At 31.4% G+C, this 21,655-nt stretch overlaps 1 protein-coding gene across 5 annotated transcripts in view; it reads left to right on the top strand.

Annotated features, from left to right (window-relative positions):
• The first annotated feature begins 213 nt into the window (after positions 1-213).
• unc79 (UNC-79 domain-containing protein) overlaps positions 214-21,655 on the top strand; it is a 152,653-nt gene continuing 131,211 nt past the window's right edge. For all 5 annotated transcript variants that reach the window (XM_076483502.1, XM_076483501.1, XM_076483500.1 and 2 more), the window contains exons 1-15: positions 214-302; positions 2,215-2,305; positions 2,813-2,933; positions 5,085-5,245; positions 7,745-7,915; positions 8,534-8,623; positions 10,444-10,499; positions 11,297-11,426; positions 12,457-12,521; positions 14,660-14,821; positions 16,568-16,782; positions 17,671-17,860; positions 19,195-19,261; positions 19,620-19,657; positions 20,421-20,524. In XM_076483502.1, coding sequence (XP_076339617.1) covers positions 2,284-2,305; positions 2,813-2,933; positions 5,085-5,245; positions 7,745-7,915; positions 8,534-8,623; positions 10,444-10,499; positions 11,297-11,426; positions 12,457-12,521; positions 14,660-14,821; positions 16,568-16,782; positions 17,671-17,860; positions 19,195-19,261; positions 19,620-19,657; positions 20,421-20,524 — 1,592 coding nt within the window. In that variant the 5' untranslated portion in view covers positions 214-302; positions 2,215-2,283. The remainder of the gene's footprint in view (positions 303-2,214; positions 2,306-2,812; positions 2,934-5,084; positions 5,246-7,744; positions 7,916-8,533; positions 8,624-10,443; positions 10,500-11,296; positions 11,427-12,456; positions 12,522-14,659; positions 14,822-16,567; positions 16,783-17,670; positions 17,861-19,194; positions 19,262-19,619; positions 19,658-20,420; positions 20,525-21,655) is intronic.

The following is a 21,655-nucleotide window of genomic DNA, read 5'->3' as shown; positions in this document are numbered from 1 at the left end:
ATCAAGTGTAAGCCAAATAATTTAATTGATAGAGAGTAGAAGACGTTGAATTATTTGATTTTGCCACATCAAAAAATAATTGTCCCCGGTGGGACAGCGGTAAGTCTTCGGATTTACAACTCTGAAATCAGGGAGTCGATTCCTGATGTTACTTCATTATCTGAAAACGCATGTAAACCAATTGGCAAAAATAAAAAATTGACAGCAGAGGGCGCTAAATTAGTATAGATTATATAGCAGGAATAAGAAGTTAAAGATGTAAACATGTTTTGTTAATAATTTATTAGAACTAAACTAGAAAAGTAAGTGTTCGTTATATTGTACAGAACATATTTTCTTTTTCAGTTTTCTATTAATAATGTAATAACTGAGGTTAACTTTTGAAAGTGAAATATGAGGTTTTTGTTACGACTTTAGATACATCGGTTTGTATGTCTACATTTTTGACAGATGATACATTGCCCTAACATAGACATGACATTTTGTTAAGCGTACGACATCAGAACTTCAAGTGAAATACTTTAGTAGGTCTTCAGTTTTAAAACCCATATTCTACAATGCAGCATATTTGTAGTCTTACATCTTCCCCAGTGCACAAACTACTGTTTACTTATAGAAACGATAATTAAAACTGGAAAACACAAATATAAAGTACTGAGTGAATCACTGGTATTCATTGTAGTTTTACTTTTAGCTTTGGAATGATACAAGATCGTTATGGAAAGATCAGTGTTTCTTTCATTGTTGGTTGGTCAATGGACAGACGTCTGAGCTTGTGCTAAGTGTGTTTTTATAGTGAATGATAAGACTGGAAATTATGATCGAATTAGTTTCCATCTCTCTAATGGGAAAGAATTCTAGAGGGAGTTATAAAATAAACTTGGCAAAATCACTGATATATACGACAATCATTTTTTTTTTTTTTTACAAGAAAGTGAGTATGAATTTATCATAGAGGAATCTTGTCTTAGTTATTTGTTAATGTTCTTCAGGAAGTTACTTGTTCTCTGGGTGTGATGTACTTAATATTTTCAAAAATATGTTGAAATGAACTGCAGAAGATAAATTATACTCTGTCCTCAATGTTTGTGTACATGGTGATGTCTTCTTGCTTTTAATTTTTTGTTCTTATCTTTATGCTCTTTCTGTTGAGATTATTAGCACTGTGTAATTCAGTTGATTACTCAGTTATGTTCAATTATATATGAACAGCAGTTATATTGATAAGAGTCATGTAAACAAACTGATTAATTGAAATTACAATTTAATTGTTTTGCAAGTAAATAACTAATTGAAATTCAGGTTTCAGATTATCACAATTTTGGATTATTCTAACTATCCAATTTATTGAAAGACTGATATGTTTGTTTGTTTTTAAGCACAAAACCACATAATGGGCTAATTTTAAATTACTGACTAAAGGAAAGGCAACTATCTTGTAGTACTTGATGCTAACCTCCCTGTTCTGTTTTACTTGTACATATCATGGTTTGAGGAGCAGTGTGTTAACTGAATGGGTGTTATTCTTCACGGATAGTACTATAATTTCAAACAGAAGCTCATTGTTTTATCTACACTAGTCACTCCACCATCTTATTCACACGAGATTCTAGTTCTTTGTTCTGCAGAAAGGTGAGTTTTGTTTCTAAAGTTAACATTTTTCTTAAAATGTATTTAGACAGATACCTATCTACAAAACTGTCTACCCTTTCTCCTCACTTTTATTGTGTTTGTTTTGACTTTACAGTGGGTTTACTGTGCATACACGATATGTCACCCTCCTTTTGATGAAAGAGTGTAGTCTAATAATAACATCACACGATGGAATAGTTCATGTTAGTATGTAGGAAGGAGTTCCATTCGTGGCTTGTGGCACACACACACACACATATCATTCTTGCTGATGTGTGTTGTAATAGCTCTTTCTTCTGTAGAAAGGTATCTATCTGAAACAGTTTTTCTGATAAGGAAAATGTTAACTTTGTGTTGTTGTTCAATGAAAGAATGGAGTGGATTGGGATTGATGGTTTGTGTTGGGAAAGCTGTTTATTTGGAGATAATTGTTTATTTTTATTCCATTTTTCTTTCAAAGGTATCACTTATACTAACAAATAACAGAGCACTTAATGCTAACAAGTAGAACAACTCAAAGAATTAAATATTTTTTTTTTGTTGTATAATCTGTTAGAGTTTCACACATGTTTTGTAATATAGGAAACTGTGATAACACAGGAGCTATATTTATGTTGAAAAACTTCACCAAGATTTCCAAGAAATAAGTAGATGGGGACCCGAGCTGCAGCATGTAAGTTAGAAGCATTTAATGATCTTTGATGACTATTATTTCTTGTGTCTTCTTATTTTTAATATTGCAATTGAATGTTTTGAGTGAAGTTTTAAAGCATAATATATGTTATTCATCTTTCAAAATGCTCAGATATTGAAATTTTTCAAATTCTCATTAAACTCATTTCATTTGTTTGTTTAACCAATCTACACAATTAATTGTTAGACCTAATACCTAAAATTGAAACAGTGAAATTTTCTTATAAAGTAATATTCACTAACAGGTGATTTTAAACGTAACTTCCATTCCTTTTCCTTCAAAACCCAGAGAGTTTGCATTGAAGTAGACCTCATTCTTCATGTATAGGTGACTAAACCATTGCTCTGGCTTGGAGGTCAAGTTTTTCTGAAAGTTCTTTATCTGCTCTAATATAGAGTAATTTTTATGAAGATCACAATATATATATATGTGTGTGTGTGTGTGTAAGTTTTTTTGATATTCATTGTTAGGAGTTTTCTTTTTTAGTTGCAGCTAAAATCAGAAACCTTCAGGACTACCACACAAGAATACAGAAAGGAACTGTTCCACTTCCAAATGGCATTGATGTTGCTAATACTTTGAAATACTTTTCACAGACACTGTTAAGGTAAATATTTTAAATTTTCAAAATCACTGTTCAGGTAATCTTTATTTTAAATTTTCACAATCACTGTTCAGGTAATCTTTATTTTAAATTTTCACAATCACTGTTCAGGTAATCTTTATTTCAAATTTTCACAATCACTGTTCAGGTAATCTTTATTTCAAATTTTCACAATCACTGTTCAGGTAATCTTTATTTCAAATTTTCACAATCACTGTTAAGGTAATCTTTATTTCAAATTTTTGCATGCAATACTAAGATATCAATTATTTTAATTTTTTACAGAGACTTTTAAAGTAACCATTGTTTTAACATTTCATACTTATTTTTAAGGTAATTATTGTTTTATCTTTTCCATAATTGTTGAGGTAACCATTATTTCAACTTTTGGAATAATTATCTTAGTAATGTTTGGGAAAACATAATTACCATCCACTGATGAAATAGCTATTTTTTGACATTGACTATCCGAGCATTGGTCTTGCATGATCCAGTCCTTCATACCCCACTTACGTGTCCTTGGCTATATCTAATATTCTAATTTCTCCATCCTTGTCAGTGCCCCTATATCCTGGTATTGTATATAAGCACCTTGCATAGATAACAATCACTTTTTATCAATAAAGAGTTGATCACTGATTTCTCTGGTGAAGTTTATGTTGTGTACTGTTATGGGTTGCAATTTTTTGTATAATTTGTCACTCTCCTATCTTCTACTCCTATATCTATTGCTACTCTTTTATTTCTATGTGAGACTGGTGAATGGAGGTTAAGACTGAAAGACGGTGTATTCCCATAGCAATGTGGGTCCTACTTCAGCAGTCACCTCCAAAATCTAGGGTACATCTTATAATTACACATTATAGCTTGTACTCTGGGATATTTTCAATTAGTGCAGAATTTTTTGTTTAATTTATTTTTTCAGCTTGTTTTTTAAGCTGTAACAAACTAATATAGTTAGTTAGAGGTTTGGATTTGCTATTTTTTATGCAGTCTTTCCTTGTTATTTTGCTCATTTAATTTCATTAAAATGTATTCATTTTCACTAAAATATATATAGATATATGTACACCTAACATCAGATGGATTTGATATATACACACGACACATTGGTTATGACCTTTATTAGGCTTGGATCTGCATGGTTTTGCAATTTGTTTTTGGTGCACTTTCTCAGGTTGATGTGTATGTGAAAGTCCAGTTGTCACAAAGATAGTATGTTCCTTTTGTGAATGTGTTTCAACTGTCACAAAGATAGTATGCTCCTTTTATAAATGTGTTCTAACTTTCACAAAGATAGTATGTTCCTTTTGTAAATATAGAACTAGCAGCTTAACTATACCAACACATTCAGGGATGATTTTTTAAAATTAAACATGAAACTATACTTGGAATAACATTTGGTAATGTTGCTTATTAAAATCACACCAGACACTCAGTTCATTACTAATTTGGAGTATGTGTAAGTGCTAGGTACACAGCTAAGTGATTAACATAGGAATCACACCATATATTTAATTAGTTAATATTGTGGGGTGTATGAAGTATTAGGTACACACTGAAGTGATGAACAGAGAAACCACACCAGACATTTATTTGCTTGATAATGTGGAGTGTGTGTAAGTATTAGGTACACAGCTAAGTGGTTAACACAGGAACCACACTTGATATTAGTTTTACAACAATAACAACAACTTGTTGTTAGTATGAGATAAAGTTATTTTGTTATTGGTGGAAGACTAAACCATCGTGTTGTTAGTATGAGATTAAGTTATCTCTTTTCTGATAAAAGATTGGTGCTTGGTGCGAAGTTAGTATTTTATCCTGTTAGTTATTCTAGGTTATTCTACCATTGGACTTGCAGCTTAATTACTTAAAGTGGTAGCAAATGATTTTAAAGGACTTCAACTGTTCTTGCATATAGTTCAAGTATACATGAATTAATTAGATACCTCACATATTTATTAGCTTTAATAGGGAGATAAAAGGGTTGACATTAAATCTTTAAGATAAGACAATAACCTTGCTTAAATTGTGTTTCTTTAAATCAATCATTGATATCAAGAGAGAAAAATGATGGGTTGATAGTTTTTAATTTATAGAATAAAATTTTACTAATTGAATAAAACTGATGGATTAAATTGTTTTCCATAGTGTTTTGAGGGATGTTCCCAGTATACCACTCGAGGTCTTACAGGCACCTGATAAGGATCATAGCCGAACAACTCTTTTCCCTAGTCTTGATTATAAAGGTCTTTACCATGTAATAGTTCAACTTGTGGACTGTGTTCCATTAGTGCAGTATGGAGCACACGGTTTGTTGGTTTTTATATGTTTGTAAATTTTTGAGATATTTGAATTTAATTATAGCTCTAATCATGTGTCACCAGTGATTTTAGTTTTTGTTTGTTTATTTTCATGTACAAAGTTACACATTTTGCTCTCTGCATTATATTCACGAAGAATATTGAACCTAAAGTTTTAGTGTGATAAGTCCACTGAAACAGTGAGTGAGTGGTAAGTTGAGTTATTTAAAACAGTGCCAAAAGAGGAGACCTAGCTGTCTTAGATTATATCTTCAAGGTTTCTAAGGAAAATGCTTTAAAACATGTCTCAGTATATGTAGGTACCTTCTGTTTCGTATAGTGAAATCATGCATTTATTAACAAAATGTGAATAATTCAAGTTAAAAAGTGGGATTAAAATCACATGTTTAACCTCAACAATATTTACTCAGATCTGTATTTTTTCTTTAATTTCATTGGTGATAATTTATTTTTCTGATTGAAGATCATGCTAACTAAAGGTGAGGAGGTAGCAATTAAGCCCTACATAATTATTTTGATGTTTAGTCTTAGTTATTAATAAGTTAGGTGGAAGGATATTAGTATACATTAAAATGACAAAAAATATGAGTTGAAATTTTTATTTCTTGAAATAAAATGTTTAAAAAGATTGGCTTGACATACCCTAGTGACTAGTGGACCTAGATTTTGAATGCTGAGATTTAGCCATAGAAATGTGTTTGATATCTTGGAGTCATGAGTACTGTAATATTGTTTTTTTTTTCATGTCCCACTATCTGATCAGATAATACTAGCCAAGGAGTTATTAATAGCTGATATTTACTGTCTTTCTCTAGTTTATTAGTTGAAAAAGATGGCTTTGTTTATATAACTTTTAGAGTAGTTTTGCACAAAGAATCAGGAGTGAACAATGATGAAAAAACTAACTTCCCAAACAGTTTTACCTTTACTCACAGAAAGTTTCCTTGATTTTGGACTGCCTTCTGAGCGTTGCTAAAATTTTTTGTTAACAGTGCACCAGTCTCTTAAAACCCTACAGTTTTGTACCATTTTACAACATGGTGATCATGTGACTGCCCTCCACCAATCATACTGCACCCTCTATACTAGTGCAGCTAGCTCCCTCTACTATTCTAGAGTAATGCTCACTTTCTCGATTGGTATTCTAGGGTGTAGATGTGTTTTGTAACTTGCTTGTGATGTGACTACAAAACCTTGATAATGCTTGATCACAAATTTACCTGAATTTCAACTTTAAGTTTTGACTTTTTGTGTTTGGTTCCATTGTTTCTGCTTGTTTGTTTTAGAAATATTTCTGTTTTTTTGAATTCTGTTTTGTTTATATGAATTAAAAATTAAATATGACAAATGATGAAATTCCTATGATAGTCCACAGTGGTTTTCATGAGTTCACAGGTCTCAGGGTTGACAATGTCTCCTGGAGAAGTACAGCTTTAGTTTGTGAGGAGCTCATGTCTTATATTCAGCTGATGAATCCTTTTTTTTACACTCTGATCTTTTGTGTGGATGGATATAACTTCTGAGCAGAAATATCTTTCTACTGCACCTTCCACCCATTACTGTGCTTCCTTTTAAACTCCTGGGTTAGATATTGTTCTTTTTCCCAGGATATCTGTTTTCATATTTCCAGCATCCATTCCTCACTTCCTGTGGGTATACTCATGTTTGCCAACCAAGTTGATGTGAGCTTGTGGGGATTGACTTACCTTCCTCACACAATAATTTAGGTCTTTCATGTCTTCCATGCTCATTATCGTTTAATTTAGATTTCTATAATTCTTTTACCATCTAAGTTACTTTAGTTTAAATTTGCTTTTGTAGTTTAATTATTACTTTGTGTTCATTTAATGTTCAGTGTATGTATAGGTTTTGTGTGGTAGTACTGTTTTGGTAATTGTAACTTTGTCCAGTTTTGTAGGTGTGTTAATTTGTTATTTGCGCTTCCTTTTACTGTTTATGTTCCTTAGTTGTAAGTTTCTTTTTTCTTAACTACTGGTCACCTCTCATTGGGGAGTAGATTTGAATCTTATTTTATTATTGTTAAATGGGTGCCTTTTCATTTTTGTGTTTCTTCAGAGTGGGTTTTACTTTTGAGTTCTTTGTCTTGTCAGTTCTTTGAGTGGGCTCATAATTTTGATATTTACATGAATTTTATCTTCTAAGTTCCTTTAGTGGTTTTGTACTTTAGGTGTTGCTTATTGTTTTGTGTTTTAGGTCAAATTTCATTGTTTTACAAATTAATTACATTTATGTACTTGTAGACTATAAATTCAGCATAAAGATTACTGGAAGTCTGAGATGTTGAGTCTTGTGGATAAATAAATCCTTGCATTTTAATATGTTAAATTTCTTTTTATGTTCATATATATTAAGAATAAATAAAACTTTATATGTGATAACATACCAATACAGTCTGTAAAGTAGATAGTTAAATTCTCTGTCTTTTAAAGAGTGGGAATCTAGCTGTATTTTGTTTTTCTACTGTAGCCTTAGGTTCCAATATTCTACAGACTCTTGCCTGTCTTGTTCCATTTCTGGAACATGAATATATAGATACCCTGCCCTACATAGTTGCTTCTTCCTTGGCATTATTTCCGCCCTCCTTACAGGATGGTATTGTGGAATTGTTGTGTTATCACTTGCTTCCATTTACAATTGGTAAGTAATACTTTGTGTTTTCCTCTTGGAATTTTTCAGTTTTAAGTCTGTTGTTGTTCACACTATTATTATGAAACTATAAGTTTGCTCCTCAGTGTGGTTATTAAAGAGAAACATTTTACAGTTTAGCTGAGAAAGAAAGAGAGAGACAAACTAGCTTTTTGAAACAAATTATTGGGATTTTTAAAGCAGATCATTATATTTTTTTGCTATGAAAAACAGCTGTGGATTTTAATCCATGTAACTTTTCTGAAGTAAGAGGTATAATAGGTGTGACAGGAGTTGTTTGTCAACATGTTAAAAAACTTACTCTTTGTCAAGTTTCTTTTGACTGATAAGATGATCTTAGTTTCAACAATATCTATTTCTGTTTCCTTTCTACATTCACTTCCTAGATTAGCAGCTAATAATTCTTTCCAGTTAGCACATTGTGCTCAACCATAGGTGACCCAGAGAGAAATTTTCAGTTGTTTTTTAAGAATCCTAGTTTTTTTCTTACTAATAGCCAGACTGATTTGTGTTGGTTGTTTTTTTGGTTTGTTGTACCTCAGTGTTCAAGCTGTTTTTGCAACTTAATAGAAATAGATTTTTGTGACAAAAAGTGTTTCTCTTCTCTAGTTGCTTCCAGTGACTATGACAGCCAAAATTATGCAAATATGTCCACTCCAGCAGTAATCATGATGGTATTTCAGTATGCAGAGAATCCAGGTCAGTTTAGTAGTGTTGGTTTTTATTCTATATGTTTTATGTTGCAAATGTGTATCTAAAATTTTGAAACTGATGTGACTTACCTTAATCACCACATATATATTTAATTGGTTTGGGTTGATCTACTAAACAGTTTGCTAGACTGTCATCACTTGACTTAAAATCATACTCAAGACTTTAGAGCCTTGGTGATATTATTAAAGTGACAGTCAAATCTCACTCTTCAATTATATTAGCTCCAGAGCTGGATGTAGTTACTGTTGATTAGCTGGCAGTGGGTACTGTTGATTAGTTGACAGTCAGTGGATACTGTTTATTAGCTGGCAGTGGATACTGTTTATTAGCTATTAGTGTATACTGTTTATTAGCTAGTAGTGGATACTGTTTGTTAGCTGACAGTCAGTGGATACTGTTTATTAGCTGACAGTCAGTGGATACTGTTTGTTAGCTGACAGTCAGTGGATACTGTTTATTAGCTAGTAGTGTTTACCCTTTATTAGCTGACAGTGGATGCTGTTTATTAGTTAGTACTGTTTACTGTTTATTAGCTGGCAGTCAGTGGATATTGTTTATTAGCTGACAGCCAGTGGATACTGTTTATCAGCTACCAGACTGCTAGTATTCAGAAGAAATAAAAACTTTGTTTCTCTTAGTTTCAGCTTTTGGTTTTCTTTATGTTTGTTAAACTTTATAGCTAAATGATAGCTAGTTTAGTTCTCTATCATGTACATCACCTTGAGCTTGAAGAAACCATAGTGTTATATCCAAGACTGGGTTAAGATATTCTGGGAGCCTCAAGCCAAGATAGAGCAAAGACCCTAAATACAGGCCCAAGTGTATGACAAAAAATATTTTTATACAGACAGTATTTGCATGTTCAACATTCCAAGTTAAACAAATGAAAACAGTAAAACAACAGCACAAAATTTATATTCATGTATAACATGTATATATTTAAAAGAACAACATTATATTTGATGTGTCTTTTTATAGACAGTAACATGAAACTAGTTTTTTCATGAAAGGATCAAACATGAAAATTATGAACCTTAATCATCAGTCATACTACTAGAAGACATTTAGGACTCTGAGGATGTTCCACTTTTTTTTGGTAGTGATGGTTAGGGTATAGCTTGGTTAGGTTCATTATTTCAGCTTTAGTTATGTCTTGGTAGATACTGCTGTTTTCTCTGCAGAATACATTAATTTTCAACTACAGTCTGTATATCAAATTTTGTTGAGAAACAATAAACTAATTCTAAAGGTGCATAAATGAATATAATTTATAAAGTACTACAGTACATAGGTAAGAAGAAAATCTAAAGTGTGTGAATCAAATGTTTTTGGTAAAGTGCAAGAGTGTTTTGTTAAAGATTGTATATGAATATATAAGCTATTACTTTGTACCAAACATGCACCAAATTTAAACACTCCATTTATCGAATTTTTAATAAACAAATACATGTATTGCTAAATCTTGTGTCTTTAATTTCATCTTAGAGTTTGTAGAGACACATGTTACTCATTTAAGCTCTTTACTTTATGAAGTTTAATTACTGACAGATATGAGCTAATGTTTATTTGGAGAGTATCTCTTTTATTACAGATAAATTGTAAAAATATGAAGTATTTTTTTGTTAAAATCATTGTGTTCAATTCTGTAAGAAAATAATGTAGAAGTGTGTGAAAAAAATGTGTATTTATGTATATATAGGTTTTTAAGGTAATTAAGGTGACTTACTTGCTAGTACATAATTTATGTGTAATTGAGTAATGTATGTGTTAAAATTTTTTCACACTGAAAGTGTTTACACTTTTAGCTCATCATGCACATCTGTTGGAATGCTTAATGAGTCTGAAAAGGAATATAATCAAGGTGAGGAAAACAGTATTTGTCACACAGATTAGGTTTAGCTTAGAATCAGAGCATTCATTTAGTATGTGGTGAAATTAGGTTTGAGTTTTGCAGCATCTATTATCCATATTGTAAAAATCAAACTTTGGTAATTAAAGCTCTGTCTGTTAGTCAGCCATGTGGCACCAATTAATTCTAGGCTGATTAACACACTATCTTTCAGCTATGCAGTACAAACAAGGTGTAGATTGTTGATCATTATACTGTTTGTTAGTCGTGGGGTGTAAACCTTTGCATAGGTGTTTGATTATCATAGCATATTTATGCTACATGGTACAAGCTAGTCCTGTGTTATTATCAGACTGTATGTCAGATATGTGATATACAAATTAGGCCTAGGTAATTTATTATTACACCATATGTTATCTTTCTGATACAAATTAAACCCATGTGTTTCATCACAACCAATCTTTGTTATATGGTACAATCTAAGTTTAGGTGGGTATCACACCATCTTTTAACCATTTGATACAAATCTGTTCAAGGTAATTATTGGTGAGGTTTCTCAATATTATTTTTATGCTTTTTGTAATTCTGTATATTTTTAAAACTTAAGAATTAAAACACTTTGGTATTATCATAGGGTATCAAGTAATTAAGGTAATGAAATAAAATAGGTCCACCTATAAGTACTAATTCAATTTGGAGAAACATAATTTGTATGTCCTTAAATTAAATTTAAAAATACAGATGTTTTTACTAAGATCCAAGTAGAGGTATAAATAAGCTTATTTGAGTACATCATTTTCACTGTGCAGGATCTGCTGTGTGTGATTGGTCATGGAACTGCTGATGCCAGGAGACCTGCAGTTGAGTTACTGTTTCACTACTGGCCTTCTTTGAATCCAATGATCCAGGAGAGGAGAAGTACCAGTATTAGACATGCTGGTGAGTAATTAAGATTGATTTTCAGTTTGTAAACTGTATTGGTTTTGTGTTATTTTGTTTTTGTTTTCCATACAGATTGTGAATGTCTATAAGTTATAACATGTTATTTATTTAATCACAAAAGTTGAACATGCCACAATATTTAGTGTACCAGATTTTGGTGCTGAGACTTTGATAATAGGGGCTGAACATACCTTAGTGGTTAATTTACGAGGTTCTGGTGCTGCATCTCCACAGTTTATATGAGTAACAGTCAAATCATTCTATTCTGCCAGACAAGAATAGTCTAAAGCTTTCTGGAGCCGACTACATTCCCTTTCATCAATAATTTCAAAATTAGAGCTAGTTAGTACTGATACTTTGTGTACTGTTGCACCAAATATAATAAATGACAACAGACAGACAGAAAGATTGATAGAAAAATTATTAGATAAGAAAATACTAAGCTTAAAGGTAAACAAGTTTATCTCTAATGGAGAAAAGTTTACTTTTTGAAAATCTTGGATTCTGGGTTTCTTTTTTTACTTTGTTAAGCTGATAAAGTAGGTTTTGTTTAAACATGTATTTATGTAGAGTAGGGCTATTGTATACATCAGTTTATCTTGTAGGAAGGTGCCATCAAAGGTGACTGTTTTTCAGCTATTAAAGATAATACAGTTTGATATATTATTAAAAATGTTCTAATAATAGTGACATACAAAAATAAGTTCTAAGTATGAAAATAAATCTAAGCCCTACATTTTAAGAACTATTTTTTCCCAGCTTATAAAAGCTTTGGTACCTCGGTCTTTTCTTTTCTTAAGTAAAAGCATGTTGAACACAACATCAGTGAGAGTTTTAAAACAGCCTGTACTGGAGTAAAACTTTCTTTAATAAAACATGATTTCCAGTGTGCCAGTGTTGAAATTTAGTTTTCCCTAAGAATGAGTGGATTTTAAGTCATAATAATGTTAAATGTGGGATTTTCTTTAAATTCAGTCAAAACTTGATGATATGTATTGTGTGTACTGACTGTTCTACTTGTTTTCAGGATGGAAACCACTGGTTTGCCAAAGAGAGAATTGTGTGAGCACAGTAAACAATGATGCTGTCAAGGCAAGGAGTTTATTATATAAGTGCATATATTTATAAATAAATTCAATAGGATGCAGATAAACATTTTGGTTCATAGGAAATCCTGTATTTCCATGTAATTAATTCCAGATATGGACACATTTTTCCCAAAGACATATATGGAGTATAACTGTACATAATTGGACAGTTAAAATTACACCTGTATTTTGCCATACTATTGTACCTCATATTGTACTATAAGTGTACCTCATAGTGCTGGTTTTAATATTACACTTTTATCTTAACAATCAAACTGTCTAGGATTATTGTGTCTAATTTTAACCACCAAAGTAACTATGTGGGTATCAGTAAATTTTAAAAGTCTCTTGTACACAAAAATCAGATTTTTCATTAAGTATTTCTACTGAAATTTTAGAACCAAGCTCATTTAAGGTGTTGACTAGTCCGAGTACAAAGTGATTTTCATGTTAAGGTTAATAATAGTTTTATTCACTCGAAAATTGTTAAATTTAATTTGTATGATGTTGAAAACATTATATAAATATCAAACTTTTGTTTCATGAAAAGTTTGTATTATATGTATTATTTTCTTTTCCCTTACTCTTTATGGGGTTGGTCAATATGACCAACCTCATAACCACCATAGAAATTAGGAAATAAATCTAATTTATCTTTTTTTTCCTGAAAACTGCACATTCTAACAGAAAATTGCAGTTGTTTATCCTATATAATTTAAAACACATAACAGTGTACATTTGTTTCTATTTGAATTTGAACTGTTAAACTACTAAATTGCAAATAACTCATTGAACATATAGCACATCTAATAGCATAATACACGAGCTAGTTGTAAGCTGCTTCTAAAGAAAGTTTATTATTGCTATTTTTCTTTATCTTATGTGACCCAATCTTATAACCTAAAAAGTTTCTAATTTTTTACATTGTAGTCACTTTTATAATAATAATTAAAGGATAGACAACTGTTCTCAACTGTCACTGAAACTTAAGTCTAATTTTTGGACTAATGATATTACTATACTAAATAATTTTTATTTAAATGGATAATACACCTAAGAACACAGAATATTAACATGTAAAAAGAACTTAGTGTCCTGTAACTATCATAATATTTTTGGTATTCTAAATTCTTTGATAAGTTTCTTTTAAAATTCAGCTAAGCTCATTTATGTGTTTCCAATGGGAATAAAGTTAAATTTGACATCCTTTTTAAAGTCTATATCAGTGTTTCTCAAACAGGTTTCTATGGTGGTCATGAGCTTGAGGTGTCTGAGAGGTGCATATGCCACTGTTGTTATGAACTGTATCTAAAAACACCAAGAATTTTTTTCATTCCTGTAGAAATAATGGGGAGTTGAAATGACCAATGCTCAGATATGTTGGTCATTTGACAAATTTAGCAGAGAAATACTGGTGTATATGTATGTCTAGAAGTAGCAGTTGGAAATTAAATTATGATATTTGAAACCATTACACTTACTATATAAATAGCATTTCATAATACTTTTTGTCTCTCATCATCCAGCTCATCTGAAGAATTCTGGTATTGAATGAAAAACCTATTGGGCAGTGATAAGTAGGAAACAAAAGATAGGCCTAAATTGCTATTTTTTTACACACCTCTTATTTCAAGTTGAAATGGATAAATTAAGAGGAATTAAACAGAAACAACAATAAACATCTGTATTAATTTATTTTTATAATAATGATGACTAAAGTTAACTCTTTGGGTGTGCCAGTCACCACATGGTGACCACATAATGTAGTTTGAAGTTCCTGCTAGAACTCCAATTGGAAACCACTAGACAAAGCCTGATCTGCACAGGTGATGATCCAGTTGATAACTGATGCCTAACGTGACATGTGTTGCTATTCAAAACATCAGTAATATTTGCAGCTTAAAGTTAATTAATTTTTGTGAGAAAACTTACCTGAAATGACATCAAATTGTTCCAGTGTTTTCACACCTGAAGAAACAAACTTGTACAAATGGAGAACAGTTTTGAGTTTGAACCTAAATTACCTATCAAACAATGATTTTGAGTGTGACATGGTTGATAGAAAAGTACTCACCTAAAGAGTTAATTTGAGTTGAGAGTATGAGATGTATCAAAGTTTGAGCTGTCTTCTTTGTGTTATAGTTGTGCATGGACCACTCGTTGTCTATTGGAACGGGAGAACACCCTCCACCATTATATGTGTGTCAAGGTTGTGCTGATCAGATTCATCGGGAGAACAGCACAGAAAACTTGGTTAATGTCCTTCTTCCTCTTCAACAGGTTGCTCTGCTTTGTGAAAACAAAGTTAGTAAGATAATGTGGTGATTTTTTGAGTAGACTCATAACATTAGTGTACAACATTTGTAACTAAAAATAAATAGTCTTATAATATTAGTGTATGAGGTAAGTGGTTGACAATGAAACTGTGTAAGAGCCAAGTTGGTAGTAATGTAAAGTAGTTTAAATTTTTAGTTCCATTAGTAGAGCACTCATCTGGCATTTTGAGTCTTGCTAGTCCTTCAACACAACTGCAACTGTTACTGGTTCTTCAACACAGCTGCAACTGTTACTGGTCCTTCAACACAGCTGCAACTGTTACTGGTCCTTCAACACAGCTGCAACTATTGCTGGTCCTTCAACACAGCTGCAACTGTTGCTGGTCCTTCAACACAGCTGCAACTGTTACTGGTCCTTCAACACAGCTGAAACTGTTACTAGTCCTTCAACACAGCTGAAACTGTTGTTGGTCCTTCAACACAGCTGAAACTGTTACTAGTCCTTCAACACAGCTGCAACTGTTGCTGGTCCTTCAACACAGCTGCAACTGTTGCTGGTCCTTAAACACAGCTGCAACTGTTACTGGTCCTTCAACACAGCTGCAACTGTTGCTGGTCCTTCAACACAACTGTATTCTTATTAGTCCTTTTTTGCATGAACATTTTCAGGTATAATAAAAACTTTAATATAAGGTGTTTGCCAGAGCAGAACAGTGCCAGATAGGCAAAAATTCTGGTCAGGAAAGCATTTTCCTTAAAATATTTGAAATGTTTTTAGAATAATAAATGAAAGCAAAAGTGTAAGTTGTATGAAAAAAATTATGATTACACCATTTTAAATGTGAATCACAGAAAAAGCAGGCAACAGCTGGAACTTGGTGGTGGGAAAGGATGCATGAAAACTGCAGTAGTACCACTAAACTGCAGTGAGCATTTATATCTGGAGACATTGAAATTTCTGGTTGCAGAAACTTTCTGGATGCAAAGATGCCAGAGAACAAACCTTTAGATTCTTGATGACAAGAAACCCACTTAAAGTATGAAATGTATATTAGAATGGCTGGTATGGGTATTAACAGTTTTACTAATAAAGATCGAAACGTTGTTCTCTGCTTTATTAGTAAAAGTGTTAATACCCATACCAGCCTTTCTGAGACACATAAATCTTTCGATTAATTGTGGGTTATAAGTAGATTCATTAGTTTTTTTTTTTTTCTAATGAAAAATATGTTAGTGAAATGGGTGATTTGATTGTTTTCTGTGAGTTTGGGGTAACATGTCAAAAATATGTTTTATAATGATTTATATCTAATTTGAACTGGTCTGTTCTCTTGCTGTTGTAGTTAGTGTTGCTTTGTTTTAAGTACAGATCCAAGATGAAACTCACCATACAAACTAGAATCATATACTTAGACTTATTTTTATGTTGGTAATTTGTTTATAATCTAGGTTACTTTTGTTAAATAAAACTCAGTTTCTACTCATTACATCTATCTGATCTTCAATTATTTTTCTCTTCCACTTTCAGCTTTGTTGAGATCTTCTTTTCCTTTTGGCACGTAAAACAAAAATGTAGAGTAAATCATTATAGTTTGTCATTTACTTTTCAATACTAGATTACAGAATAGGCTGTGTGATTGTTAAAAAATGATCCTTCAGAGGTGCTACATGTAGCTTTTTTTGTTGCATATTTTGAAATGAACACAGCATGCCTGCTGATTAAGTTTACTAATAGTTAATGTATTATGCTTTAAATATTTATTTTGATATACAGAATTGTCAGAGCATAAACAAGAAGGCTACAGTAACTTGCTTTTCCATTGAATGTTCAAGTTACAATGGAAATCATCCAATTCGTTACTGTATCCAGTGTTATAACTTACGGCATAAGGGCAAGCAGGGAAGTGATCACGTGGTCCACGGTGAAGTTCCAAATCCCTGGACAATGGATCCTGAAACCCAGTCGTACATGGTGGAAGCAATAGTAAGGTATGTAGTGTAGTTTTCTTCATTCATACTATGAGAATAGGGATCAAGCTCAGTCTGACACCAAATACAAAGTTTATAAAATGTACACTTCCATTTGATGCATCTAGAGTTAATGTGACACAACCTAAGCCCTTACTCTAAATCTTGTAATTTATTAGTAATCATAAATAAAGTTATTATTCTGAGGAACTATATTTTTCTATTTTAGCAGATTTAGAATCAGTAGAGTAAAAGTAATTTAACCATCTTTTATCTCTCCTAGTTTATTACAGTTATCTTTAAAGACAACCCATCTTTCTAGTTACTATTCAATTTAAAACTCCTATTGATTATGTGATCCTTATTGAAATATGATATTTTGTAATTATATTTTAAATGTTATCTACATTTATTGGCAGAACATCTAAGAGGGTTAACCTTTGTAATATATCAGATGACTTTATTTGGCTGTAGAGTGTAATACAAAAAGATATATGTAAGAAGTTGATTAAATTCTGCATTTTTCAGTTTTTCTAGTCCCTCAGCATGTCAAAATGTTGTTTGAGCTTGAGTTTATTTTGAAGTAAATAAATTAGGTTTTAATCTGAGACTTTGTTTTACTGTAACTGATTGTTTTACACCTGTTACTAATTATTAGTTTAACTTAGTCCTTCATTTAGGTCAACAGTAAGTTTATGGACTTACAGCATTAAAATCTCTAGCTGTATTTCTACTGTGAACAGAACAGGGCCCAGCAAACAAACAAATAAGTTCAATTATTGGCTTAGAACGGGGTGATGAGAGGGTTAGTGAGTGTTAAAAAACATCTAATGTACAGTTCTTGATGGACGTACTGCTAAGGATGTTATCTGTGTTTTTCATTGCATTATTACATTGTTAAATTTCCAGTTTGCTACAAGAAGCCCGTCCATTTTGTGAGAATGAAACACAGGTGACCACAGATCGTTATACTCGAGCAGGGGTGTTGGAAAAAGATGATAGTATGGAGTTTCTTGCATTAGAAGAAAGACAACTTTTGAGTCGATATGGCATTTGGTTACTGAAAGGGCTTTGTACACCAACTGATGACACACCTGTGGTATGTAAAAGATGTACTGTAAGCCTAAACTGATAACACATTCACTTACAAAGAAAAATTTGGTGTATGACTGTAAAAGTACGAGATTTGCAGCTAAAAGTATAATCCTTGTAAAAACATGTCAGAGTTTTGGTAAAGTGTAGCAAAGTTTCATTATTATATAAATTTTTGAATCATAATTGTGATTCATAAACACTCTTTGTGATTTCTGTGTTTATGTGTATAATGTTTCAGAGTGTTATGTTTACTGGGTTTAAGTGCTTAAACTTATTCTAAGTATAATTTATAGTATTACCATTAAACTGTTGAATATGAAACCACAAGGCAAGTCAAGGACAACTATAATTTAGTATAATATTAACTTAATCTGTTGAATAGATAAAACTACCCATCAAGTAAGAGAAAACCATAATTTAATATAGTATTACCTTAATCTGTTGAATAGATAAAACCACAAATCAAGTCAATTACAACTATAATATAATATTAACTTAATCTGTTGAATAGATAAAACTACCAATCAAGTAAGAGAAAACTATAATTTAATATAATATTACTCTTAAGCTGCATGAATAGGTAAAATAACATATCAAATTTGAAACAGCTACATTTGATTCTGACAGGTAATAGTTTTATATATTACTACCGTTAATTAGAGACTGTGATTTAGTTATGTATATCTTAACTTGTTTGGTTTTTAGCTTTATATATTACTACCCTTAATTAGAGACTGTGATTTAGTTATGTATATCTTAACTTGTTTGGTTTATCAGTTAATTTAGTTTTGTGACTGTGTGTATGTATGAGCTTAACAGAAGAAAGACTCCACAGGATTTGTAAATGAATACCTTTGCAAATAAGGATTTCTGAAGAAACACGGAACTTGAAGTTATTTTTATCATTCTGAGAATGTTTCAGGTCTTTATATTTTACGACTCGTCCTTTAGTCAGTAAGATCTAGTCTGATATTGTATCTAGCTGTTCCACTTTTAAACAGATGTATCAAGTTATAAACAGTTTTATGTAAACTTTTAATTAACTTTAAAATCCTCAATACAAACATTTACAGCCAGTTTATTGAATGTGTCAGAAAGTTTATTAAACCACATGGTATCAAGTTATCACTACTCTCCAGACTTGGTTGGTGGACTTTTGAGAAGGAACAGTATTACTGAAGTTATTTATGAACACATTTTTCAAATTTAAAACCCATTTTTTTTTATTTTGACATATTTAGCACACATTTCAAAATCTCTATTTTTGTAGGTGGTGAAGTTTCCTTTAAGGTTTAGTGCCACAAAACTATTAAAACATTGTAATTTTATTTATTGTAGGAGACTCTAGGGCGTCTTTTGAGTGTGTTGTTTCAGTGGTTCCATTATACTGCATGTTTACCTGATGGTGAGTCTTAACCTCGATTTAATAGTAAATAATATTGATATCTCATAACAGGTAATTTTAATATTTTACTTTTGTGTATCATTACTACTGAAGACTGTTTAATAGTGGTTTGTTCTTCTAATTTTGGTAGATCTGTATTTTACCAAACAGCTCAGTAATATAAAAATAAATATGAAACTGAATCTGTCACTAGGTTCAGTATTTACCACAGAGCTTCAGTGATTCAGCTTGTCATGAGTAATCCTTGACAAGGACATCTCAAAAGGACAAAAATAAGTAGCATGTTTTATATGAAGGGAATTCATATATTGTATATTTAATTTAAAAGGATGTTTAAATTGTTTATTTCCTTTTACAGATCATTCTGGAAATGCTTTAGAGAGGTTGAAAACAGAGGTATGTAAACCAGAAGTAAATAAAAAATGTGTGAAGTCATTTGTGATGTTGTTAATTCTGATACTCAATGTATACCTATCATTGTTTGGTTGCTACTTGTGTAGTTACTTCAGCATTTTCTTACTTTTCATCATTGTATTTATCTTTTATATTTTTAACTTTCTTTTAGGCTAGGCCTTGTTAGAAAAGATTTTTTAAAATGCCACTCAGGATGTAAGGAGAAGCTGGTTTTTTACTGTCTCTTCTAGAATCTAAAGTTAACACAAATGTTGTATAAACTTTATAAATATAAATAAACAACCAAATGAATTCTGAAATAATAAGAAATATATTTCCTGGAAAGTTCAAAGTTGTTAACCAAAGTAGGTAATGGATAATGTCATGCCAGCTTCTTTTTAGTGTGGTAAAAGGTCAAAGGAAATGTCTTGTGTTGCTAAATAACCAATTAAAGGTGTAATCATTTTTTGTTTTACAGTTGCAAGAACCTGGTAATATTTTCTTTACAAATCAGTAGCAAATTTACTGCTGAGATCACTTGATTGAGAGGAACTAGGAGTGGCTTAATTGTCATTATGTCCAGACAATGAATTTGAAGGTGTGCTGTGAGAGTGACAGTCAAGTATAGGCTAATAGTAAATTATTCACACTAATTATTGCTGCTTTCCCTCTATTCTGACAACTGAAAATTAGGGGTGGCTCTATAGTTGGTAGTTTTTATAGTTTGACTTGTGCTGAAGGAATGTTATATTTGTGTTTTTTCTAGTACATTCAAGGGTGGCTAATGGAAATAATCAAGTCGCACTTTGAAGTTTTTGTGTCCTGTTTGCTTCCACATCCTGCAGAGTATGCTTGTGTTGGAGGTTATTGGTAAGTAACACAACTTGAACCAGTCAGAAGAAAGTCCATAAATGTATAAGTGTGTATTTCACTTATGTTGACAAAACTAATAACAATAGATTAAGTACTTCATTTTATAATGTAGGTCAGAAGATGGTGTAGAATTATAGAAACAATGATACAGTAATTGATCATCTTAAATCCAGATATTCAGTAATGTATATCAAACAAAATAACATAGAAATTTCCTCAAAACATAGTTTTAATTTTTTGTTGTAGGAGCCAAAAAAGTTAATATGCTTTGCATTGCTGTGAACAACACAGACAAAAATAAGTGAACGACACGTTGGAACTGAAGTTCTTTACTAATGTGAGCTGCTAAGGTACCTTGTGATGTTGCATTTTAATGGTTATATCGGTATTTTGTATTTCCTTGAAAAAATTATGAAAAGACATACAGAGTTTCAACTTGTATTGGTAATTATTTTTCTGATTCTGATCTGTTTATTGCTTACTCTGAAATTACTGACATTGCAGTTTTTTCCCTTATCTAAAATTTGTATCACATACATGTTTAATTTGTGTTTGCAGATAATAGAAATTCAGTTCCTTAAAGGTTGGTTCACAATATAGCAAATACATGGTTTAGTAACCAAGAGATTTAGAAGAGGATTTTAAAAGAACTTCTCCTGATGGCTTTTACCATCATTTAGTGACAAAGAAACAGATTACTCTGCATTGAACGTCATTATTATAACATTATAATTTGAAGCTTTTATTATTGATAATTATTCAAGTGTTGTTAAAATTTGGCATGTTGAAAAATTATACTTCCTTGGTGGCTTGGTGTTGTCATCAAGAAAAGGTTAATTTAAGTTTCCATGCATGGACTTGCTTATAAAACCATACTGTTAACTTGTATTGTAATAAATGCATCTTCACAAAATTTGGTAAACTTTTGCAAAATGATTTTCTTGTTAAGATTGAAAATACTCTGTTCATCTTACTTTTTTAATATTTTGTGTCCATAACCTCTTAAAACCTCCTAAATTAATGTTTAGTTTTTTTTACAAATAAAATTATATTTTATTTCCTCTCTTCTTAGACTGTATAAGGGCTTGGTCCATTTGACCTATCTTGTAACCACGACGTAATAATATA

The sequence above is a fragment of the Tachypleus tridentatus genome, chromosome 13 (assembly GCF_004210375.1).
Source record: "Tachypleus tridentatus isolate NWPU-2018 chromosome 13, ASM421037v1, whole genome shotgun sequence".
Classification (NCBI taxonomy): Eukaryota; Metazoa; Arthropoda; class Merostomata; order Xiphosura; family Limulidae; genus Tachypleus; species Tachypleus tridentatus.
This window is presented reverse-complemented; position numbering and strand designations above follow the sequence as displayed.